This window comes from Dermochelys coriacea, chromosome 10 (genome assembly GCF_009764565.3).
Source record: "Dermochelys coriacea isolate rDerCor1 chromosome 10, rDerCor1.pri.v4, whole genome shotgun sequence".
In the NCBI taxonomy this organism is placed as follows: domain Eukaryota; kingdom Metazoa; phylum Chordata; order Testudines; family Dermochelyidae; genus Dermochelys; species Dermochelys coriacea.
This window is the reverse complement of record NC_050077.1, coordinates 39630324-39656145: the sequence shown is the minus strand read 5'-3', so window position 1 is coordinate 39656145 and position 25822 is coordinate 39630324. Positions and strand designations below refer to the sequence as shown.

Sequence of the window (25822 nt, the reverse complement as noted above, 5' to 3'; positions counted from 1 at the left end):
GCCTGATTTTCTGGTTCTGAAGTCAATAGAAACCTGGGGGCTCAGCACCTCTGCTAATCAGGTAGGTGTCGAAACCTGGATTTGCATACTTGACCTTAGGCCCTTGGCTCTCCATCAGAGCTGCTCACCCTTCTCTTTCCCTTCCACACATCTGCTGTGGCAGTGAGAAAACCTGTGGGGTGCACACTTTGTGCACTGAAGCTGGACTTCAAAGGAAGCCTTTCCTGTGCGGTTGCTAAGAGGAACCTTCTTGTTGTAGCAACAGCAGCACACTGTGAGCTGTGAATGCACAAAGGAAGCCGGTGGTGCCTGCGTAAACCCGTCTTGCTTGCAAAAAGTTCCTCAAAGACGCCTGGCTTCCCTCATGCTGCAGGCTACCAACTCCTCTGTAAGTTTGGTGTCCTACTGCCTTTTCCTAGGCAGCTTGCAGCCTTGGTAAGGAGTGTGTCCAAGACCCCTGTGGTCAGGACAGCAGAGAATGGGATCGCTGATTTGCCTTTCAGCTCTGGAGTTTGAATAGTTCTGTGGGTGTTGCCGTTTGAAGTGACAGACACCTGGCAACAAACTGGTTATCACGGATGGCTGGCCTGCCGGTGAAGGGTGACACCAGTTATCTCTGGAGCCCAGAGTCTCTCAGGAGCAGCGGCAGCAGCAGCCCATGGGAGACGGCTTGGAATGAGCTAGTAGGATAGGGGCCAGGTACAGGTGGTGGATGGCTTGGTATTACAGGCCATTCTCCTCAACCGTGAGTATCCAGGGCTGCAAACGGGGGTAGGGGACCATGAACCATCTCTCTTTGTCTCTCACATTAAATTAAGCGCTGGCAAAGGGTGCCGGACTGACAGCTCTGGGAGTGCTTCTTCTCATTAGCAACTGCACAGACGCAGCCCAGGCGATGCACACTAACCCCTTCTGCGCCATGCAATCACATGGCAGTCCAAATCTGGAGAGACCATTTCAGAACAGGAGACCCCCATCCCCATGACCCATTCAGTCCTTAGCCTCGCTGCTAGCAAAGGGGGCAGTTAGCTCCTGCCATTGTAGGGCCCCTCACAGCTGAGAGGAGACAGGGCTTAATTGTAATGAAGAGCAAGAGGATTGTTTGCTGAGCCTGCTGGACACAGACAGACCCTGGGATCCTCTCTGCTCTCTAGCTCTCAGGCTGACTAGCGAGAGCTAGTGTCAGGGCTTCTGTAGCTCCTGGCCAGGACTCTGCAGCCACGGGTAGACTGCTGCCCATGCTGCAGCGCTGAGCATGGCTTTTGTGAGCGTTACATTTTGAAAGCTCATGTGTCAAGGTATCTTTCCACCAGAGGTGATGCAACATGATCAGATGCAGCATCAGATATAACCAATATGCTTTTATGGTTGTGGGCACCAGAGTGTCGTGGCGGGGAACAAATCATTGTGGATAGTGGAGGTTCCAGCAAAGCAGGTATATTTTCAGAGTTAATGACTAGCAGTTGGGAAACATGACCCTGCTTTGGGTTACAGAGAATGTGAGATAACTGAATTAGCAATATTTGGGGTTGCACTAGATTTCTAACACTTGAATTAAGAAAATCAATGTTTTAGAGATTGCCAGGAGAAAACTTTGTTTGCACTGTGTCACCTCTGTTTGATTAGTTCAGCAATGTGTGGTGTTCACTGAAGTAGGATTTGTCCCTGATAATTAGGCACCAACAAATCAGATGTAAATCACTCATTTACATGAGGTATACAATGCAAACTGTGCACAGTTCCATTTTGATGAAGTGAACAGATGCAAAAGACTGTGTTGTCACCATGCCTCAGTGGGTCACAGCTGAGGATATGAGATTCAGGACAAACAGCTGAGAAATAGGGCAGACTCACCCCATATTAGTGATTATTCTATTATTAGATATACCAAGCCTGAAACAAAAGTAAACTTCTGTCTTACCACACTAGTTAACTAGAAGTTAGAAATGCAGTCTCCTTAGGCATTCCAGCACTCATTTCACCACCCAAACACTAGACTTTATGATGAATCATAGAAGATTAGAGTTGGAAGAGACCTAAGGAGGTAATCTAGTCCAACCCCCTGCTCAAAGCAGGACCAACCCCAACTAAATCACGCCAGCCAGGGCTTTGTCAAGCCAGGCCTTAAAAACATCTAAGGATGAGTGCTTATTGAAAACCAATTTCATGAGACAAAGAGTCCTTCTAATCCCAAGAGATCAGCCACACAGCCAGGTAAATATATTGCTCAGATCTTACCTAATAATCATGCTGTTGCCAATCCTTTAGTATCTAATATATAAAGGTTTATTTATAAGAGAAAAGAAAGAGAAGAGAGTTAAAATGGTTAAGGAAATCAAATACATATAATCCTTGCAGAGTTCTTATATCAGGTTTGAAGCAGTGATGAATAAACTGTTGGCTTGTAAAGTCCTCAGTTCATTGACTGAAATACTCCTTTAAGTGTAAGTCTATAGTCCAGAGATCAGAGCAGGAAAGAGGCAAAATGGAAATGCTTCCAAAGTCCTTTATATCTTCTCCCAGGTAGAGGGACTGCTCTCAGTCTTAGTTTGTGGAAAAGTACAAGCACAAGATGAAGTCCAGGGTCACATGCCCTTGCATTCTTTGATGACTCATAAGAGCAGCCATTACCACTGTTCCCTCTGAGCTGTGCACATGTGCATGCACACACAGATCCTAAACTCCGTGCACATGGCGAAACACCGTGCACACAAAAATTTGCACAGAAGAAATTTTTTGCCCACACGGCCTCAAAAATTTTGCCCTCAAAAATTAGAGGGAACATTGGCCATTACCCATATTTTGGCTAAAGCATCTACAACTCACTCGGCAGGGACAAGCTTCTTCTATGGCTCATTTTGTCCTTTAATGGGCCATCTACTTGAATGGTCCATGTGCAATGTGCTGGCTAGACTGGATGTAAACTACCTTGTGGGTGTTACCCCAGAAGCAAACACATGAAATACTGGTACATAATCAATATTTATAACTTCAGTACAAAGATGATACATGCATATAAACAGGATAATCATATTTGATAGACTGTAACTTTTCCATTGATATCTTACATGACATACTTTGTACAAGATTTGTTTCAATAATAATGGCAATATTAATCATATATATTTCATATTTCATATGTCATATTTCAATCATACAGCATCATGTGTGTTCACCAAACATACCCTCTACTTTAATAAGTGGGTGAAACAGTTTATTTCAGTTCTTAGGCGGCCCTGTCACTCTAGTAGCTGAGTCCCTCACAGTGCAGCAGGGATTTAGGAGCCCTGTTCTATAGCTGGACCCACAGTGGGTAGGGTGGTCATCCTTGGGTAGGGTGAATCGGGGTGAGGAGGTGAGCAGCAGCCAGGTGGGCACACCAGTTGGATGGCAAGGAAATTAGCGGGGAGGCTAGGGACGGCCCTGGCCCCTAGACACAGAGAGCAGACATGACATACCCAAGGTCACACATAAGACCCGGCTTTCCTGAGCCCAGTCCAGTGCCAACCATCTTGGCAAATTTGCACTGAAATTTCAAGGCTGCCTGAGAATTAGTGATTAGGCTGAAACATCTGGAGGCCTGAGAGAGAATGTAACTGATCCCTCTGGAATTGTGCCAGAGTTAACAACTTATACCAACGCCAAAAGTGCCTTGTGTGATCTTCAATGACCCTATAATAAATAAAGTGGGGGCATAGCTCCCTTTGATGGACACCCAGCCAGCCACCTGACCAAAAGAGCCAATGGGAAGGTAGACCTTTTTAAAGTTGGGAAAGAAACTTTCCCTTTGTCTGTTCTCTCTGGGCTGGAGGGTCAGAGCAGCCGTGCTATAAGCAACTAAGCCAGGTATGATTATAAGTCCTCAGATCATGCCTAGAACTACTTATCTGAACTCCAGTGTGTAAGTAGATCAGAATGTTAACTAGATGCAATTAGGGTTATTTCTTATATTTCTTATTGGCTTGTGGATTCCTCTGTGCTAACCCCAGATGCTTTTGTTTGTGTGTAACATTAAGCTGAACCCCCAAGAAAGCTATTTTAGGTGCTTGATTTTTGGAATTGCTCTTTTAAAATCTAGCAAAAGCCTAGGTTCCAGATGTATTTTCTTTCTTTTTGTTTTTAATAAAATTTATCTTTTTTAAGAATAGGATTAGATTTTTGGTATCCTAAGAGGTTTGTGCATGTTGTTTGATTAGCTGGTAGCCACAGCTAATTTCCTTTGTTTCCTTTTTCAGCTCTTCCTGGGATGTGGGTGAAAGGGCTTGAGGTCACCCCACAGGGAGGAATTCCCAAGTGCTCCTTCCTGAGTTCAAAGGGGGTTTTGTTACATTTGGGTGATGGCAGCATTTATCAAGCCAAGGTCAGAGAAAAGCTGTAACCTTGAGAGTTTAATATAAGCCTGGAGTGGCCAGTATTCATTTTTAAAATCATTGCGGGCCCCACTTCTGCACTTGGAGTGACAGTTGGGATTCAGCCTTGACAGACCCCAAGTGGTCCTGGGCTGTGCTGTTCATCTCCTCTGAAAGATGAAGCATCGGAAAGACCAAACAGGGCCAAGTAAATAGGCAGACCAGATGAACTCTTAGGAAACACAGAGCATCTCTTCAGACAAGTGCCCTAAGTAAACAGAGAAGGAGAAGAAGGATATAGGAGAGCTTCTGTTATGGTATCAGCCTGGTTTCCATGTTAGGGACCAGATCTGTAAATCAGCATCACTCCACAGAAGTCAGCAGAACTATGTCAATTTACATCAGCTGAGGATCTGTCCCCAATTCCCTCACCCGAGGTGTTCTGCATGGCACCGACCCCACTTTCTGTAAGCTTTCCTCCATCCATGGTGACCTTCTAAACTCCCTCTTGCAGCTTAACCAAGATAATGATGTCTCCCTCTCACCCCCTGATGCTGTAGCTGAGAGTCTGCCAGATAAGCAGATGCTCCTATATGAAAAGGCAGGCGGCCCAGCAGACAGTGACGTGGATGATACAGACCTGCTCAGAAGGTATGGGGAGCAGTGTTCCAGCTTGCGCTGGAAATCTCTTTGTCTCTGGTAGATGTGTCCTTAGGCACCTCCCCGGTCCTCCTGCACCAGCTCGTTCCTCCTGCCTCCCACTGGTAGTCCATTGCTAGTGTCATTTTCAGAACATAGGGATTGGCTGACTGACCCAACCTCAAGGTCCATCTAGCCCAGTATCCTGTCTCAGTGGCTCAGCCAAGAGTGGTGGCTTCAGAGGCAGGTGTGAGACCACCCCCTTGGGAAGCTAGGGAATAACCTGCTCATATCAGAAGTTCCCTCCTAACCCCCACCACTTTCTTTTTGTGAATATTTTGCCCCTGCTAGTAAGAGAATGATGGTCCTGACTGGAGCCAGTGACAGTGTGGGGAGTGGTGGGCAACCTTCCCTGTGATCCCTCCCTGCACCCATCCTGCAGTCCTGTGCCCCACACAGTTGGGCCAATGTCTTTCCATCCTGATATGTCTCACCACTGAATCATGTTGAATTGGGCCAGGCTGAGTAGTGGTTTCTTAATGCAGACGCATCCCAAGGGCTCACTGGAAGTCACTAGTAGACTCACTTCACTAGGCCCACAAGTAAGATTGTACTCTGGCCCCAATGGTGCAAGAACGCAGCATTAGCATGGGGCACACACATCCCAGCTCACTGGACTTTGATTGGTTTTCTGGGGCACTTCCTGCCTCCCAGCTGACTCACAGGCCCAGCCAGGTAAAGTCAAACCACCTCTCACCACCTTCTGCTCAGCCCTCTCCCCTCCTCCTCCTGTGCTCCTCTGCCTCATTGGGCATAGGCTGCCCACTTCTGAGCTGGGTCTTCCTGGGGCAAGCCTGGCCAGCTGCTGGCCTGGTGGGACAGCACAGTGCATTAGGAATCACTTCACACCACAGGGGTCTGTCCATAATGTATTGCAGTGGGACCCCGCATGCCATTCAGCAGTGGGGCCTAGTACAGAAGGAGGTGAGCTGGTCAGGTTAGTCCATGGTAGGGGAAAGAACTAGAGGATATGGGGAGACAAAAGACAGGTGGTATTTAAGGACCCAACATCCTCTGCAAGGCAAAAGGCCCAATTCCCCCCCCCCCCCCGCACACACACCTGCACCTTCTCACAGCACCCTCATCCTGCCTGCCCTAATGGCCAGCTTCCAGTCTGCCTGACTTTTGGAAGCCCTCCTCCAGTATTGGGTTTCCATCTCGCCCAGTATAGTTGGCACAAGCTTCCCCAGCACCTTGGGCTGGTGCGAGCTGGTTGAGACCCCACCTTGACAGCACAGAGCTGATGCCTGGAGGCTGGGGCAAGCCACCAGAAGAAATGGCATGCCTTGACAGGGAGTACACCTGTTTCTCCTTGTATTGCCTAGTGACTTGGGGCTGCTCCTGAATGCTCAGTTAGCTGTGGTGGCCAAGAGTTTGTTTGTTTTTCCATCTACCTTTGGAAAGAACCTATGAACATCTCTATAGTCATCCAGGCCTTGTAAGTTCCAAACTGGGACCTGACCCAAGGTCCTTTGAAGTCAACAGAAAGACCCTCATTGATTCTGATAGGCATTGGATCAGGCCCTGGATTAGTGCAGTGGGCTACACTAAATCTGCTCCAAGATCTGCACTGGCTCCCAGAGAGCTTGAGATGTTATTTTGGGCACCATCAAACCAAACCATCTTGAGACCTACCTGCTTCCTCCCTCAGGCAGGGAGGGACAAAGGGAAGGGACTTCACAAGTTATTTCTTGCTCTGATGGGCTTGCCTGGCTCCCATCCATGACCCTTTGCTTTCTGTTCTGCAGAACCCAGGATGTCACCAGGTTCCATCTGGATCAGGTGAGTAAATGTGGCTGCTCATTTTCACTCCTAGAGGAGACATGATGGTAAGGAACCAAGGAGGGCAACGGACAAAGCTGGCTAGAAATGTGGGTAACTGGGCACTCCAGGTCTGGCAAGGTACAGCCTACATTGGCCAGACAGGAAAGGGGTGGGATGTGAGGCAGGGAGGGAAATGAGTGAGTCAGGACAACATGGGGCTCAGTGGACAATGTGAGTAACATTCTGTGGACATTGCTGGGCTTGGGCAGTGCCAGGTGGGTGGGAAGTAAGCAGCATGGGTGAGGTGGAGGCCTGTTGTTAATCAATGGTTGTTAACTGTTTCATGTTGTTCTCGAGTGAGCTGCAAATCAAATCGCCAAAGATTCATCCAGCTGTCGTGCACCATTCTGTGCTCTGGCTCTGCAGCCTGTCTGTTGGAGGAAGGGCTAAATGAAGTGTGTGGCTTGTTGTAACTTCCCAGGATAGCCATGGGAACAAGATCCATTCCGTTGATAACATACAGATAAATAGCTTGGCAGCCTCATTGTGTAGGTGCAATGAGGACCTGGATTTTCCATTAAGGCTTGATCCGGAGCCCACTGAAGTCAGTGAGGAGCTTTCCCTTTATTTTAACAGGGTTTGGATCAGACCTGCAGCTAACTCTGTGTGTGACATGCACAGGGCCTCCCATCTAGATACCAGGAACCTACAGAGAGCAGGAGAAGCAAGAGCAAATAATGAGACATCCCTGCTGGATGACCATCTTAGTATTTGCAATTAAATGCTGCCCTCTGCGGGAAAGAATAGGAAGTGTTGGAGCATCATGCAGAATTGATCATGAAGGGATTTGATTTGAGCAGGGATTTAATTTTGTTTCAATTGTTCCACAATTTCAAAAGAAAAAAAATCAGTTTGTAGTGGTACAAAAAAAAGAATTGAAATTTCCCACAAAAGAAATTTCTGGGAAAAAATTGGGGCAGCTGGAGTGTGAGAGTGAGATACAAACATGCAGAGGGAATAGTCAGAAAGAGAAAGGTATCTGGGATGTGTTTCTGTATTTCCTTGCAATGAGCAACACTATAGTCCCAGGTGGCACCAAACTCCAGGCTGGGATTTCCCATGGACCATCAGCAAGCAAAGTCTGTGTTATATAGAGCAACCTATCCAGAGTCAGGTCAGAGATTAGGGGTTCCTGGCTTCTAGTGTCATGCACTCCAGTGAACCACATTGCCAGTCAGCAAAAATGAGGGGAGAAAGCAGAGCAAACCCGTTCTGTGAATGCTTGTTGATGTAAGCGCAGAGCTCTTCTGGGTGAAGGTTTCACATGGGGCAGCTGTCCTAGCATCCCAGACAGCACAGTGCACATGGCCACATGCCAGCAGCAGACTCCAGCACTTCAGGACTCTGACGGGCTCCTTTCATAGCAGCACAGCATGGGGCGCTCATGTAGGACCAAGGGAAATTACAGGCCCCACCAAAATTGTTGACCTTAACAACAGGCTGACCTGACCCAGTTTCCCAGCCAAGGAGGGGATTCATCAGAGCTGCTCTTGGGCCACCTCTCTTGGGTTCAGAATGGTATGAAGTACTCCCTGCCCCTGCCAGAAGGTCCTCTCTTGTTGATTGTGTAATTATCCTACTGGGTGCAATAGGGAAATCTGTGCTGCCTAGAGGAGATGGTTTAGAAACCCTGTAAAAAGGCTCTCACTTTCTGTTAAATTCTGTAGGGTTTGGGAATCATGTTTGTAAGGACCCCATAGATTTCATCCCTATGAAAGTCTATAGGGCTTTCCCATAAGGAATACACTGGGAGGACAGCATGTGAGGCAGGGTGGGGGTTGCAATACTGGGGCTCCTTTGGTACATGGGTCCCAGAATGGCTAATCCATCTGACTAGGTGCTAATCAGCTGCAGTGCATGATGCACACCGGCAAGGCTGGCGCCCCACTGAAGTGGAGAAATGGGACTCGTGCAATTTCCAGCTGATAGTCTCCCCTGTTTAAAAACAAACAGGTCTCCTCAAGGCTCCAAGCCACGCACAACTCTCCCGAAGGCCAGCACCAAGGCTGAGAGCTGCCGAGGTCATCAGTACTGGCACACAGACAGCTCTGTCATGGCTGTCTCTGCTCAAGGCCCTCAGCAATACAGTTGTGGCAGTTGTTGGAGGGTCTGACCCCCTTTCAAATCAGACGTGACTGCTTTCTCCTGTAAAGGCTTGTATGTCTGGCACAACATATTGTCTCCTCATCTGATTCCATCAGTACCACAAACTATTTAACTGGAGCAAATACAATGGCCTGCCAAGGTTATAGCTTCATAGATTTTAAAAAAAGAAAAGGAGTACCCGTGGCACCTTAGAGACTAACAAATTTATTAGAGCATAAGCTTTCGTGAGCTACAGCTTATGCTCTAATAAATTTGTTAGTCTCTAAGGTGCCACGGGTACTCCTTTTCTTTTTGCGAATACAGACTAACACAGCTGCTACTCTGAAACCTGTCATAGATTTTAAAGTCATTAGGATAATTGACTCTGACTTCCTGCATAACACAGGCCACATAACCTCACGCAGTAATTTCTGCATCAAACCCATGACTTCAATTGGAGCTATAGCATCTATTTTAGAAAGAGATTCAGTCTAGCTTTAAGGACTACAAGCGATGGAGAATGGCCCACATGGTTAATCACCCTCACTGTTAAAAATGTGCACCCTAGTCTGAATTTGTCTCTCTTTAGCTTCCAACCATTGGATCTCATTATGTCTTTTCCTGCCAAGTTAAAAGCTGTCTGCTATCAGAAATCTCTTCAGCATGGAGGTAGACTGTGCTCAAGTCATTTGTTAACCTTCTCTTGGATAAACTAAGTAGATTCATAGATTCATAGATACTAAGGTCAGAAGGGACCATTCTGATCATCTAGTCCGACCTCCTGCACAGCGCAGGCCACAGAATCTCACCCACCCACTCCTATGAAAAACCTCACCCATGTCTGAGCTATTGAAGTCCCTAAATCATGGTTCATAGACTTCAAGGAGCAGAGAAGCCTCCCTCCAGTCAACCATGCCCCATGCTACAGAGGAAGGCAAAAAACCTCCAGGGCCTCTCCAATCTGCCCTGGAGGAAAATTCCTTCCCGACCCCAGATATGGCAATCAGCTAAACCATGAGCATATGGGCAAGATTCACCAGCCAGATACCCAGGATTGAGCTTCTTGAGGCTCTCATTCTATAGCAGGTTTCAGAGTAGCAGCCGTGTTAATCTGTATTCGCAAAAAGAAAAGGACTACTTGTGGCACCTTAGAGACTAAGAAATTTATTTGAGCATAAGCTTTCGTGAGCTACAGCATCCGATGAAGTGAGCTGTAGGTCACGAAAGCTTATGCTCAAATAAATTTGTTAGTCTCTAAGGTGCCACAACTACTCCTTTTCTTTATTCTATAGCAGGGTTTCCAGACTTTGAATCTTTCTTGTAGCTCTCTTCTGAGCCCTTTCCAATTTTTCAACATCCTTTTTAAAGTGTGGACACCAGAACTGGACACAGTCTCCAATAATGGGCTCACTAAAGCAATACACAGAGGTAATTCCAGCTTCATACTCCTACTTGATAGGTCCCTGCATATACAGCCAAGAAGCATATTTTCCGTCTTAGCCACAGCATTTCACTGAGAGCTCATGTTCAGTTGGCTATCTACCATGCCCCCAAATGCTTTTCAGTCACCACTTTCCAGGATACAGTCAACTATCTTCTAAATGTGACCTTCAGTCTTTGCTTCTAGAAGTATGACTTTGTATTTGGCTGTGTTAAAACATATGGTGTTCAAATGAGCAGCCCTTACCAAGTGATGCAGATTAGTCTATATAACTGATTGATCCCTGGCTGGAAGTTGAAGCTAAGACAAATTCAGACTGGAAATCAGGTGTAAATTTTTAACCCTGAGGATAATTAACCACCAGAACAACTTATTAAGATTGAATGAGTTCTTTAAAGACATGCTCTAGTTCAGAAGGGATTACTTTGCAACAGTTCTGTGGTCTGTCTTATGCAGGAGGACAGACTAGATCATCACAGTGGTCCCTTATGGCCTTAGAATCTATGAACACCTGTGATTATTTACCACTCCACCAGTGTTTCTGTCACTTTGCCAGGGGATAAGAGAGAGGATTGAGATTCAGGAAGCTGCTTCTCAAGCCACATGTGCTCTGTTTCTCTCTCTGAAGATGGACACCACTCAGGCCTGATTCTTAATGGAGTTACTCTTGGTTTACACTGGGCGAGATCTTACCTCTCCCATTAGGAGAGAAGGATTTTGCTGCATGCCCTTTAGCACTGCCAGTAGGTAGCTGATATCGGCCAGAGTTGATGTTAAGAATAGGAAGCTCATGTGCTGTGGAACAAGGAAGTGCATGACAGTGGGATATACTGGCCATAGCTCAAACTTCATTGTCCACTCATTTTAACTTACTCCAAGGCTTTTCCCATTTCTGGTGGCTCATGGTCAAGCAGCCGCCCCTCAACCATCATGAGAGCTCCAGAGGATATGGAGAGACAAAGGGATTGAGGGACAAATCAGCATTTGCCAGCCATTCTTAGCACTGCAGCATCAGAGTGGCCACAGTCTTTCCTTTTTCTTAAAGTAGAAAAGAGCTGTGGGAACCCTTAGTAGATACTGCCTTTTACTAGCCACTGCTATGTGCAGTGTCAGAAGCCATCCAGTGTGCAGAGTACATATCACTGCATTGTTAGCTCCTGTTCTATTGGAGTTTTGTTCAGAATAGTGTTGTCTCTGAGGCAGATGTTTGAAAGGATCTGAATTTGTTTTATTTCCTTGTTATTCCTGAAGGGTGGCAGAAGAGCCAAGAGATGTGCCTGAAAAGCTGCACTGAGCTGAGATTAAATGTAGGTGTCTCGGGAGCAGTGTGCTGCTGCTTGACTTATACTGCAGCAGATTTAGCCTGGAGTCTGAGGCGCCTCTTGCTTAGGTCACAAGGTCAAACCATTCATCAGCCAGAAAGGCAGTCACCCAATGCTCCTTGAAGTCTGGGTTCATATTTTGTGAATGGGAGTGAGTGTTGGCTCCCAATGGGATGGATAAGAGACCTGCTACGCAGCTGGCATGTTCATCAGCAAATCAGGTACATTGTCCCTGGGCATGTATGGACACAGGATGGCAGGTGTGATCTCCCTGAATGCAGCTGACACATTCATCAGCAGAAAGGTGACCAAGACTCAGACCATGTCAACAAAGTGTGGCAGCTAAGCAGGTATGGTCTACCTGTACGTAGCAGGGAGCCTTGACAGACCAGAAGTGTGCTGTACCTAGGCCCAGCTGGATCTCTGGGAGGCCCAGCAGCTATGTTCTGTATATTTGGTAGCACTGTTAGATCTGGAATGCCAGGCAGCTATCAACCTCTCTGCCCCACTGCAGCCTGCAGCTGTGTGTGCTGTGGAAGTGGAACTTTGCCTGCACTCCCTGAGCCTGTACTCTCCCCAGCTTTAACCTTGGCCAGAGCACACGCTGCTCTTGGCTAATGCAGCTGGCTGTTGTTTTTGTTTCATCCATTCCTGAGATAGGGCTCTGGAGTGTGCCCTTGCCCCTGGGCGCAAACTCCAAACCATGGCAATGTTATCATCTCCCTGTTTGTCTTCTGAGCGCTTCCATGCACAGCAGGCTGGGGGCCTTGCAGGGGGAGAGATAGAGCTCTTCACTCAGTGGGACTCTTCTTTGAGAAACACAACAGGCCAAAGGCTGTTCTTGCCCGTATGAAACACCAGAATTCAAGAAACAAAGAAATTGACATGTTTCCAGGGTTGGTTCCATCACTCAGTGATTAATGTGGGACAGATGAGCTGAGCCCTGGAGTGCCAGAAATGTCTGCCAGAGGCAATATTGGGGAAGCACAGGGGCCCTTCTGAAAGGGGTGAAGATGGGTAGTGGGTAAATCTTGGAATGCAGCTCCTATGTCAACTGCTCCTTGGTTAGTCCTGGTCAGTTAACAGACAGAGCAGTGATGCTTGTTTTGGGTGCAGAACGCACCATGATGGTGTGACCTGCCAATGTAGGGATGGGAAGGGAGGAGGATATGGATAGGGGCATGTGGTGGACATCCAGGATGGGAAGGGAGGATACACTTGGGGGAAGGTAGTAGTTATCTGGGATGGGAAAGGAGGAGGAAGCAGATAGGGGAAGGTGACAGCCACCTGAGATGGGAAGGGAGTAGTATATGAATGAGGGCAGATGGGGGCCAGTCCTTGAGGGATGGTGTGAAATGAGAAGATCTTATGAAGTAGTGATGGGAAGAAAACTGCTTGACTCTGGGCTCTGCTAATGAGATACGGAGCCTGTTGCCTCGGAGTCACTCTCTCAACTGCAGTTGGCTGTCTGGTGGCCCTGGGTGAAATGGGTTTGATGCCCTCAGTCCAGGGCCTAGTGCAGGGGTGGGCAAACATTCTGGTCCGAGGGCCACATTGGGGTGCAAAACTGTATGGAGGGCCAGGTAGGAAGGGCTGTGCCTCCCCAAACAGCCTGGCCCCTGCCCTCTATCTGCCCCCTCCCACTTCCCGCCCCCCTCAGAAACCCCCCCATCCAACCCCCCCCCCGCTCCTTGTCCCCTGACCACCCCCTCCCAGGACCTCCACCCTTAACCGCCCCCCGGGACTCCACCCCCTATCTATCCCCCACTGCTCCCCCTCCCATGACTGCCCCTGCCAGGACCTCTGCCCTATCTAACTGCCTCCTGTTCCCCATCCTCTGACCACCCCCTCCCGGGACCTCCCACCCCTAACCATCCCCCCCAGGACCCCACCCCCTATCCAACCGCCCCCTGCTCCCTGACTGCCCTCCAGGACCTCCTGCCCCTTATCCAACCCCCTGGCCCCAGAGCCCTTACCATTCTGCTCAGAGTGCTGTCCGCGCAGCAGTGTGGCTGCAGAGGAGGGGGTATAGCAGGAGAGGGTCCAGGGGCTAGCCTTCCAGGCCAGGAGCTCAGGGGCTAGGCAGGATGGTCCCACGGGCCGGATGTGGCCCGCGGGCCATAGTTTGCCCATCTCTGGCCTAGTGGATAGGTGCTACATCACAAGCCTGTTGTTATAGCTGATGCTAGCTGGCATTCTGGTTGGCAGCCTCTGCAGAGAGACCAGGGACAGCCTAGGTCATGAGGCATGATCTCCCCTCTCAGCCCTAGAGGTCGTCCCTCAAGGTCATCATGGAGGCACACATGTGGTGCTGGGGAAGTTTGAAAGCTTATGCTCTAATAAATTTGTTAGTCTCTAAGGTGCCACAAGTACTCCTTTTCTTTTTGCGAATACAGACTAACACGGCTGCTACTCTGAAACTTGTTGGGCAAAGAAATAGGATTCAGGTCCCTGGAGTTGTCAGTCTAGCCCCACTCACCCACCTCCACCTCCAGCACTAGATGGACACAATGCTTAAAACAAGGGAAGAAAAATTGACCCTGCTGAGCTGCTGAAACCAAACAAGAATGGATCAGAAGTTTCACCCCAAACTTTCCCATTCCACCTGTGATCAGAAACCTGACTGCTGAGATAGCACAAGACAATGTTTCCATGGTCTTTCCAGCCCCAATAGAGGCAGGAGGTGATGTAAACCTACTGTGACAGTGGCTTAAGATTTACAAGAATCTCAGATAAGCAGGGGACAGTGTGGTCTAGTTTTTAAGGCAGATGACTAAGACTCAAGAGATCTGGGCTGTAGTCTTAACTCTGCCACTAATGTAGTGACCTTTTGTGAGTCATTTCCTGTCCCTTCTTCCCCATCTGTAACATGAGGTCAGTAATATTTACCCACACTCCTAAAGTGCTTTGAGATCTATGGATGGAGAGTGCTATATAAGTTCAGTACATTATGGTGCATGCCTGAACACCTGAAAACTATGGCGATTGTGTCCTATAAATATTGGGTGGGCAACTTTCCACAGCTCATACATGTCTTTTGCAGTTCACCCATCCCCACCCAGGCTCTTGCTCAGTCTGGTCCCCCATGGCAGGAGCCTTTGGCCAGGATCTTTGGTCATTGAGGTGGGTGGGCAGAAGGAAGAAGAAGGGACCTGGCTAAGCATATGTCTCTAAGTTGAGGTTGTGCAAGCTTTAACAGGTGCTTTCCTGTGGCCAACAGGAGCTGGATAATTACTGTACGGCCATGAAGAAGATGGCAGATGATATCCTGTCTCTGCGCAGGCATGTTGCTAGCCTGGAGGCAGAGAACAGCACCCTGCGCCGCAATCTGAACATGCACAAGGAAGTGGGCCGCACATTGCTGAACGACATGGACGTGGATGTCATGACCAAGGCGGAGATAGTCGACAGGATAGGTAAAGTACACACCTCCCACCCCTACCTCTGCATGGCCCAGTAGGGAGCGAAGGAAGGAGGAGGCCGCCATGAAGAAGAGTGAGGAGTGTCTCTGACTGTGGTATTACAGGGAGTGGGAAAGTGAAAGGTTAATAGCCTTGGCTAGAGGCAGGCACAGTGTCAGTGTCCCCCAGTCCCTGTTATCCTTGTCCCTGCCCTCTCCTCTGGGACTCTCCCTCTTGGCAGATGCTCCTCAGTCCTCACCATCCAGTTTAATTTGTATTGGAATTTGTGGATCTAACAATCTGATTGGGCGCTTTTGGCCTTGGTGAATAGACCTGCCCCATAGCTGTGCCCCCTATTCCCTGGGAGTCTTGGGAGCTGCTTGTATCCCTCAGACATGCCCCCGTGCCACTGACCAGGCTGTGTGGTCTTTTGCAGTGGCCTTCAAGCGCAAGCTGGCTGCTGGGACAGTGGAGATGAGCTGGATGAAGGACCGGGTGCAACAGCTGCAGAATGAGCTGATCCGGGTAACTGTGCCAATGGCTTTGGCCTGCTTGGTCATTATTCCATACAGGGACCCATGAGCGTACACAGCTCCAGTCCTTAGGGCCTCACAGTCTAATTCAAACAGATATGATGCCCAGGGCACAAGCACAAGGATCTGGGCTGTCCCTAGTGAGGGGAGCTCTGAAGAAGGCTGCATGCAAGAAGGGAGTTTGACAGAGAAGACAGGGCTCAGCACGTGGGACATCAGAGGTTGATCCCCAGCCCCAGCCTGCGGAGCAAGAGGCCAGGCTAAGGGTGAAAGTCAGCTGTGCTGCACATCCAACACCCTCTGCCTTTCTCCTGCTATCCCATGCTGGGAGTCTTCCCCTCCAGAGGAGAAAGGAGGCCACCACTCTTTAGAGCTGCACGCTAGCACAGCACGTTCCTGGTTACAGGTGGAGATTACAGACACAGAGAGGGCAGCCTGGTGCCCGGGAGGCCCTCACTGGGGGCAAGCAGCTTGGAGCTGTGGGAGCCATCTGGAGAAGCAAATATTCCGAGACCCCTGGACAGTCTCATTAAACTCCTGGAGACTGGGGCTGTAGTTTGAGTTCTCCACTGATTACCCTCCTCTCCTAGCCCTGCAGCCACTCTGATTGATCAAGGGAGGAGAGTGGAGTAACATGGAGTAACAGGTGAACTCCAGTAGCTTTGGCAGCTCAATTCGGGTCACACCTGCCATGGTTCCGCAACCTGATCAGCGACTGCTTAGGAGCCAGAGAGAACCACAGGTCTGCCTGTGTTCATCCACCTCCGTAAAGAATCCCCTATGCATTCTGATTCCCTCCCCGAGGGAGCTGATGGTTTCCCTCCCTTCTTGCCCACCAGAAGAATGACCAGGAGAAGGAACTGGTGATGCTGCAACGAGCCCATCAGCAGCAGCAGATGGTGCTAAGGAAGTACCAGGAGAAAATCACCAAGACGAAAGCCCTGGAAGACACTGTGCGGCAGCAGGAGAGGGTGAGCAGAGCACAGCTGCATGGGAGGGTGAGGGGAGGGCACCCAGCTGGGTGTCCCACAGTGCTTTTCCCCTCTTCCATGCTGGGGCAACATGCCCTGTGCTCATAGTGCACTCCCTACAGGGAGACCTTGCAACAAGCCACAGCAAAGCAAACCCATCAGGTCATGTTTGTTAGCATAACCCAGGCTCACAGTATCGGGGCCCCATAGTCTCACTAGCATGGCGGGATCTTCCTGCCTCTATCTGCTCCCTCTTTGTCACCCATTTCCCGGTGGCAGGGGATAGGTGCACGTTGTGTTACACAGAAGGTATTGGATGCATCGCTACAACCAACTGCACCATAATAAGCCAACATTTTGCATTAAGTGCTTGGCTTTTCAGGCTCTTGTGTTGGAACCTGGCATGGAAATAGGAGCTGCAACTGCAGGGCATCTGCTTAGCACCATGAACTCTCTCATGCACCAGAAAATGGGATCTTGAAGTCCTGTGGGTCACCCAGCCCAGAACTTTGGGATGCAAATGCATTCACTGAGTCTCTGGTATGGAGCGTGGTGACAGTAATTAAAGCTAGCTCTGCAGATCAGCCACTCAGCTTTTCAAAGCCTACAGTCTGGACAGCCTTGGGAATCCTGGGATCTGAGTAGCAGCGATCCCCCATATCCCCAGACCGCAGATTTGCTCCAGAACTGCATTCCTGCCTAGACTGACAGTCCCTTTGCCCAATCCCTGTAGGTCCTCATCTCTTAGGGTTGTCTGCACTGCACACTAAGACCAGATCTGTGGGACCAGGCTTGGAGACTTGGTGTTTCAAGCTCACGCTTGAGCATACATACTGCATTGTAAAGCTGGCTTTACAACTGCTGGTCTCACAGCCATGCTAACACATCCATGCTGCACTACACAGACCCTCTGACTAGGATCTCTAGCTTGAGCTGCATTCACATGCAAAATGACAGTTTGGGCCCGAGTCATAGCAGGATTCAGGCTCTGATCCACACCCCAGCAGGGTCCTAGGACCTGGGTCCTGTGACTCCTGAGTGCTTGGTGACCTGAGTCAGACTGAATTGTGTATGGACAGAAGTAGAGCTTTGGCTTAAAGCTGAGGCCAGGTCTACACTACAAACATACATTAGTATAACTATGTCACTCTGGGGTGTGAAAATCCACACCCCTGAGTGATCCAGTTAGACCGACCTAACTCCTGGCATAGAGAGCACACTATGTCAACATGAGAGTTTTTCCCACCCACATAACTACTGCCTCTTGGGGAAATGGATTAACTATGCTGATAGGAGACGCTTTCCCGTCAGCATAGCAGTGTCTCCTCTGTGTCGCTGCCACATTTTAAATGTAGACCTGCCCATGTGCAGTGTGGACACACCCTTAAAGGACATGAGATTCATTGTCTGTGGCCCATTCACAGTCCCCTCCAACTGGGGAGCAATGCAGCAAACTGAGCATGAGGGAAGGCCAGCAACAACATTGCAGAGCTAGGCCTTGTCCAGACTAGGGTTGTGGTGTTAGCATGCGTGACTCACATGTTTTAAAAGTCTAGTGTTGCTAAGACCACACCGCCTTTAACATGCCAACCTCTGGGCTTCACCTCGGCCTGTTTAGCATGATTTAAGGGCAATGTACCCTCTGCAGACTACATGTTTAGACCCTGTTAGTGATCATGTGCTAACAACATGCCCCAAATCTAGTCTAGCCAAGGCCCCAGCTCTCTGCAGCACCCTGCTGCTATAAGGGTTATGTGGGCCTTCAGGGGCCATGATGGGAGCTTCCCACTCCACTGAATTTCTGCCTTCCAAAGGTGATTGAGAAGATGGAGTGCATGCTGGAGGAGAAGGTGACAGAGGCTGCTAGGACCTGTGAGCAACCGTTGGGTAAATGCCCCCCTCTCTTTTTGTGTGAGAGCCAGGGGCTGGGCTGGGCACTATTTTATGTGGGAGCCAGGTAGCTCCTGAGTGATGCAGGAGGGGAGGGAGTGGCCCAAGTTACAGCTGAACTGGCCACATGAGAGGCAGGTGGGAGAAGCTCATAGGGACCCAGCAGAGAGGCTCATCATTCAGGGCCATACCCTGCCCCCTCCCTTACTCATGTTGGGCAGCACCAACCATTGGGGCTACTTGTGGAGTAAGTTGCTACTCCACGTGATGTCTGGCCCTATGGAAGGGAAAAGCAGAGCCCCCAGTCAGGGAAGCCTAAAGCCCCCAGGTTCTGATTCCAGTATGATAGGCTGGCAGGGGCAAAGGGGAGGTGAAATGACCTGGCCTCTCCCTGGAAGGGGGTGGATAGTGAAAGTGCTGGAGGGTATGGAGTCGAGCAAAGGTCTGAGTGTTTTCTCTGCTCTTCTCCCCTAGTTGATAACTTCTCCAAGGAGTTCTACTCCACCCTGCTAGCCGAGAACATGAGACTGTGGGAGGAGCTGGGCAGAGCCCGCTACCGCTCTTCCCCCATCATCCTGCAGCAGCAAGCCTTGCCGGTGAGATGGGTTGCCTTGGGGCCATGCCATGGGGAGGGTCCCCTGTTAGCCAGTGGGAGTGATTCACTTCATGTGAGCCACTTCATTGTGGCTGGCAGTTCGGTTGCTTTATCAGTGTGACGGGTTCCCCCCGGGGTGCCATCTGGTACTGGGGTACCACTGAACCCCCGACTCACCAGCCTGGGCTCCCTCTCACTGTACTGCTGTGAGAAGATGCAAAGCCCTCCAACCTGCTCTTTCACCAGCATTCATACACCAGTGTTCCATCTAATTTTTCCCACACATGTGTGGAATGAATTTTCTTATATGCGCCAATATGAAGGCTCTGGCTGGGGGTGCGGGCTCTGGGGTGTGTCGGGGGATGAGAGCTTTGGGGTGCAGGCTGCCCTGGGGCTACAGCAGGGAAAGAGGACTCCCCCCAGCTCTCTCTCCCTGCAGCAGCACCTAGGCTGCGGGGAAGGTTCGCCTCTCCACACGGTGGCAGCTCCGGGGCTGGACCTGCTTCTCCCATGGCCATGGCAGGTCTGGGCTGGGGCTGGATTGGGGGCAGGGAAGGGGGGGGGCCTCTTCCCCAGCTTTGGCACATCTGGGGCTGGGCTGTGTTGGGGATGGGGGAGGGACGCCGCGGCCGCCCTGACCGCTTGTGTGGCAATTAGTAGGATGCTGCAGGGCCGCACAGCTTAGAGGAAACGTAGGTAGGGACACACCCAGCTGCAGTTACATGCACATATCTAACCATCAGCTTCCCAGTCTGGGACCCCAGAGCAGTATCATTTTGCCCTGGTCAAATCTGGCCAGAATATGGGTTTAATACCCCGTCCAACTCTCCCTCAATGTGAAGAAAACAATGCACACTTGTGGTAACCAAGCAAAGATTTTCCCCAAGCACTCCAGTCAAAACTCACTGCTTTGGATTAAAACATAAAACAAGTTTATTACCTACAGAAAGATAGATTTTAAGTGATTATAAGGGATAGCAAACAGATCAAAGCAGTTTATCTAGCAAATAAACAAAGAATGCAAACTAAACTTAATATACTAAATAGATTTGTTATGAATAACAGATTCTCACCCTAATAGATGGTACAGGCAGGCAAAAGATTCTTAAGGCAAAAGCTGCATTAGCTTTATAACTTCTCAGGACTTTGTACATAGGCTAGAAATCCCTTTAGTATGGGTCCAGCACTTTCCTCCAGTTCAGTCTTTGTTCCTTAGGTGTTTCCAGGAGTCTTCTTGTGTGGGGAGTGATGAACCATACCCTGATGATGTCACTCCCTGCCTTATACAGCTTTTGCATATGGCGGGAACCCTCTGTTCCAAAGCTTGGTTCCCAGACCAATCTGTGGAAAAATACTGACATCCCAAGATGTCATCCAGCATCATGTTGCCTGGTCACATGTCCTTGTAGAGTCATAGCAGCCATCACTCACAGGTTGTCTGTGGAGTTCTCAGAAAGGCTCATCAGGTGGGAGATAAGCTTCTCCTAAAGCCTATTGTTCTCCTTAATGGCTCATTGCCCTGAATAGGCCCTACCCAAACAGCTATCTAGACTGAAAGTATCTTGTGTATTGGGCGTTAACCAGGTGTAACTACATTTGAAATACAGATACATAGACAATATTAATAACTTTAGATACAAAAATGATACATGCATACAAATAGGATAATCATATTCAGCAAATCAAAACTTTTCCAATGACATCTCACATAACTTATCTTGTATAAACTGCATCATAATTATGTCATAATCCTATCATAATATCACTCTGAAGAATATGGGGTGCAGTGTCATAATCAGGTTGTAAACGCTTTGGGACAGGGACTGTTTCTGCTGACAAGTTTGTACAGCACCTGGCACAATGGGGCCTTGACCTCTGATTGGAGCCTCTAGCCACTACTGCAATGCAATATTATACTGTATTTAAAGAGCTGCCTTCACTACAGCCTCCACAGATCCAAGGTCTGTTCAACACCTCTCTCACTGGCTTTTTGCCCCCCAACCCCAACACTCCCCCCACATCAGCACTCCCATTATCTGAATTCCATGTAATGGTGGGGGGCGAAAGTGGTCACTGGCAGCCTGTGTCATTATGGGAAGGGTATGGAGGGCTAGAGTCTCTAAATCTCACTTGCTGGCTGTGTTACCTGTTTGCAGGACATGTTCTCCACCAACTCAGAGAAACTGTCTTTGCTGGCCAAGGTGGAGAAGGCACAAAGTCGCATTCGTGTCCTGGAAAGCCAGGTAATTGTCGTGCCCTTTCTCATGGTCATCCCCCCAGTACACACATCCCATCACCAATCTCCACCCATTGCATGGTCCTGTGGCATGAATGAGAATGAACTCTGACAACCTGACTCACCCCTTGGTGTGCCTCCTGGATCTGGTGTTTCCTTCGAGGTATCTATATACATGATCTCAGGTGGATTTGGGGCTAGATGCAGACAAAGCATTGTCTCATCTCTGCTCCTTTCCCAGAGGAGGGTTGGACTTGTTATGGTTTATTGGCTGGTGAAGAATTTGCAATTGGCCTGGAAGGTGATCAGTTGCTGGTCAGTTGTAGCTCTTGTGGACAGTCAGTTGTAACTCTTGTGGACTTGTTCCACAGTCAAGCACTGGCTGCTGAAAAGATCAGTCTCATGCTAGTCTTCTCCTTGAGTCTCATCATCGCTCGAGAGAACAACGTGGAAGGAGAGGCATCAATTTCTGACATAGCCTAGGCCCAGCCCATGGAGAGCTCAGAAGATCAGCATCAAGGCCTTAAAGCAGATGTGTCCAAAAGCTCCTTTGCCCACCAGCCTCCCTGGCATTGAGGATTTTCACAGGCTTTCCCACAAATAAGCCCCTGAAGGAGGTTGCAGCATGAGTCTAGCAGGTCCCCAAATCAGCACTAGTGAGGGGACATGGGCCTCAAAGGAACACCTTGGGTGTGGCCTCAAAGACCCAGTTGCCCAAGTGCCATGTTTCATATTCTCCAAGCTTCCCCTAATTCCAGCAGTGCTTTCCTGTGTATGGCTGGGTATAGGTTATGGGAGGCAGCCAGCTGGGAATGTGTGGCTTGGATAGGAAGCCCACAGGTGAGCAGTCTGAGCTGCACTAGTCAGTTTCCCATGTGTCCATGAGCAGAGTGCCTTCAAGAGCAAACACAGGGTGAGAGGGCAAGCAGGGCAGCACTACCATAGTGCTCTGAGTATCTGTTCTCTCCCTCGCAGCTGGAGGAGTCTGCAAGGAAATGGGGGCAGGAGATGCAGGATCTCAGCACTCGGCTCCTGGAGCAAGAGCATGGCTTTGGGCGCTCATCCAGCACCATCCTGCATGATTTCTCACTGGTCAGTAACATGCCTGCTATGCCTGCCAACCCACAAGCTAGGCTCACCCAGCTATAGTCTGACTTCTCTCATACTCAGCTGCTCACCCTCCTGCCATGGCCACTGTCCATCTGGCTGGTGTAAGAGCTGCGTTACTGGTCTCTAAAATTGTCCATCTAGTTTTTCTTAGCCAAAGATTGATGGCCAGGATAGGGGATTGTGTAAGGGCTCAGCACTCTTTCTAGGGCACAGAAGCTGTTCAAGGGCCCTCCCTTCCCCACAAGAATATCCAGGCTGAAAGTCTCTGTGGTTTGTGCTAGTATAGTGTCGAAAGACCCTGGTCGTTGGCAGGCGGGATTGAACCAGGAACCTCCGGAGCCTCTTCCACATGAGCCAAAAGCCAGCTGGCTCTTAGTGAAGGCTGTAGAGCAGACTCATTTTATCTATCTCTATCCATCTAGTCTTGGTGCCACTAGCTGGAACAGAATACCACACGCAGGAGGTGTGTGGGTTACACTAGCTCAGTATCACACCCCCTCCACACACTCCCAGGAGGAGAGGGGAGGAAGAGGATAACCAGGTGGAAGAAGAGCAGGAAAGAGAGTGGATCCTCATAGCCAGCCAGTCCTCTGCTGAGGGAAGGACTGTGGGGTAGACTCCATGCATCTGCACCACAGAGGCAGATCATTGGTCTGGTGTATTGGTGCCTGAACAGCTGGTCACAGTGAATTTCTGAGTCACCCGTGTTTTCAGCATGGCAGGTGGGCAAGCATATTACTGAATGGCATACAGGGTCTAGCGCAGAATCTCCTTGTTAAAGCTTTGGGAAGAGAGAGTGGTAGAGCACTAGTCACAGAACCTGGTAGCATCAGGGCTAGCCCACAGAACACACCCTGGGAACCACGAGATTGGGGCACAGGACACAAAGGACTCTGCCAGCACAGAGGAATGTAAGGGCTGAAAGGAAGTGGGAGACAGATGAATTAAGATTCCAGGAATATCCCCTGATGTTCATTCTCTTCTCCCACACAGAAGACTTCACCAGACCCCACAACACATATCAAGAGGCACCAAATGCTCGATTCTCTGCCCTAACACCTTCTGCAAGATGGACTTACTGGCAATGCTGGGGAAAGAGTGTGAATGATCTGTCTGACTTCCCCTCCTTTTCCTACCACCCCCCCACCAAAAACAGACCTCTCCTAGGGGCTACTGGAATTCTTTATTAAATGCTTGATACTCAGCCCCCAAGTGCTGTTACTGCCGACTGGATGGCCATGGAAAATACCTGTGCCAGTCAGTGCTCCGAGATATGTTTGGCCAAGTGATAGGATCCAGTCTGTGAAGCCCAGATCAAAGCTTGGAGAAGCACCATCTATGGGTGCTATCACAGGGCACTGGGGTTTGGGGACTTTGAAGCTGGTCCAGAACACCAGCACATAAGTCCCTGCCCCTTCAGGTAACCCCCCACACCCAACCCTATCTCCTCCCCATCTAAAATGATCATCTATACGTTTCTCTCCCCAATGATTCCAAGGACATTCACCAGGACATATCTGGGCAAGTATCACATGGATTGAGGGTATAAAATAAGGAACATTTGCAACATAGCGAGGCTTTTTTCCTCCCACACTTACGCTGGAAGCAGCAGACACACCAAGAAGAAGATGGTCATCTGGGGCCACTGGTCAGACTTAATGAGAAGCCTGTATATTACTAACTGTGACATCTAGTGGGGTAGGAAAATCACTGAGCTAAATACTGCCTGGTCTAATAAGGGCTAAGATTTAGATCGTGCATTTAATCTTTTATTTTTCTTTGACAATGTTCTCTGATTTTTATGCCTACCACTTTAAATCTATTTTTCTGTAGCTAATAAATCTGTTTTACACTTTACTTAAAACAATATAACAAGCAAAGCAATTTGCTTGAAGTGCTTAGGCACTCTCACCTCAGTTACAAAGGCTTGTGTTATGGCCTCTACACATTTAGGGAGGGGTGGATCAGGTAATAAATTTACATTGGTCAGACTGGCTGGACCCTTTCTATTAGTTCATTACAGGTTTCAGAGTAGCCGCTGAGTTAGTCTGTATTCGCAAAAAGAAAAGGAGTACTTGTGGCACCTTGGAGACTAACAAATTTATTTGAGCATAATCTTTTGTGACCTACAGCATCCGAACAAATGAGCTGTAGCTCACGAAAGCTTAGGCTCAAATAAATTTATTAGTTCATGAGTGGCTGAGAGACGCATTCATGTAACTCAGCTGGGTGTGTCACTGCTTGTGGATGTCTGTGTATGTGCAGTACTTGCCAGAGGTTTGCAGGTTGTCATGACACCACAGTGTTCGATGGAGCCCAGGCTGACAGGCCATAGGGCTTAGTGGTACCCCAGTTCCAGGTTGCACCCCGGGGAATTCCATCACACCCAAATCCTAGGTTCCATTCTTTTCTTCTTACTAGAGTCTAATTTTTATGTCTAGAAACAACGTTCCACAAAGACATAAATCATATATGTACCCAGATTGTCCCAAACACAGGTGACAACTCTTCAGCTGGCTCAAGATGAGTTGACGTAGGCTCCATCTCCCATTGGACCAGCCTTGTTACAGAATCCGAGGTAGCTTCTGTTCTATTCATGGTTGGGAGTCGAGTGCCCGTAAGGTAAGGTATATTGGTTTGTCTGGGATCAGGATGAGGTCAAACTGGGTACCAACATCCACTCCTCTCTTGGTTTCTATCTTGAAGTTCTCCAGCATCTGGGAAATAGAATAAAGGAGACAATTAAAATCTGTCAGAGATGCAAAATAATCTTGATTCCAACCAGTGTGGGAAATGAAAGAGACGGTCTCATTGTGTTGTGGCTGCAATCTGAAGCAACATCCTTCTCCAGTCACTAAGAGCCTTTTTAACCTGTGTGGCACAATAATTTCTTGCCACATGCCACTATCGCCCTCTGGAAGATACAGAGTCGGCGAGCCCAGTACAGGAAATTTGCAGGACTGATGTTTAGTGGGGTCTTAGGTGACTAACCCTGATAACCAGAGGATGAGAAAGGAGTGTGGGCAGCTCCACTGTGGAACAAGGTTGAAATGACTTTATCCCTAATCTTTGGTTTAGGGAAGCGCTGTTCACTTCAGGGCTATATATCCATTAAATGTCGTTGTAGTCATTGCACGAAATGGTGTTTGGTCTCCGTCCGTGCATGCAGGAGATGACGTACAAAACCAAAAATGGTGCTTATTTGGGGAGGATTTTGTACCTCTCTAGTTTGGCTTTTTTCATGAAATTCAAGAAAACTGGCAAAAGTCCTCTGTTGTGCCATAGAACAAACCATGTGGCTTGGGAAGGCTGCATTGTGAAGCCACTTTCAATGCAGAAAGGCGATTATAGGCCAAAAACAAATTC

The 25822-nt window shown here is 48.9% G+C and overlaps 2 protein-coding genes across 9 annotated transcripts in view; one reads left to right on the top strand and one right to left on the bottom strand.

The window, feature by feature from the left end:
- The first annotated feature begins 265 nt into the window (after positions 1-265).
- Positions 266-23662, top strand: CCDC33 (coiled-coil domain containing 33). Of its 7 annotated transcripts, XM_043493731.1 has the most exons (12): positions 537-745; positions 1314-1435; positions 4864-5000; positions 6797-6830; positions 14941-15136; positions 15558-15646; positions 16494-16625; positions 18440-18512; positions 18990-19111; positions 21267-21353; positions 22322-22438; positions 23450-23662. In XM_043493731.1, exons 3-12 carry the CDS (start codon positions 4933-4935, stop codon positions 23510-23512), a joined length of 981 nt encoding a protein of 326 aa, XP_043349666.1. In that variant the 5' UTR covers positions 537-745; positions 1314-1435; positions 4864-4932; the 3' UTR covers positions 23513-23662. The 7 variants fall into 7 exon arrangements, with proteins under 7 accessions (XP_043349664.1, XP_043349668.1, XP_043349665.1 ...); XM_043493729.1 differs by lacking the exons at positions 537-745; positions 1314-1435 and adding an exon at positions 266-388; XM_043493730.1 differs by lacking the exon at positions 1314-1435 and having other exon boundaries at positions 534-745; positions 18440-18497.
- A 62-nt stretch (positions 23663-23724) lies between these two features.
- The window catches only part of LOC119862485 (cholesterol side-chain cleavage enzyme, mitochondrial), a 59442-nt gene continuing 57344 nt past the window's right edge, over positions 23725-25822 (bottom strand). For both annotated transcript variants that reach the window (XM_043493726.1, XM_043493727.1), the window contains one exon: positions 23725-25173. In XM_043493726.1, the coding sequence (XP_043349661.1) occupies positions 25051-25173 (123 nt within the window). In that variant the 3' untranslated portion in view covers positions 23725-25050. The remainder of the gene's footprint in view (positions 25174-25822) is intronic.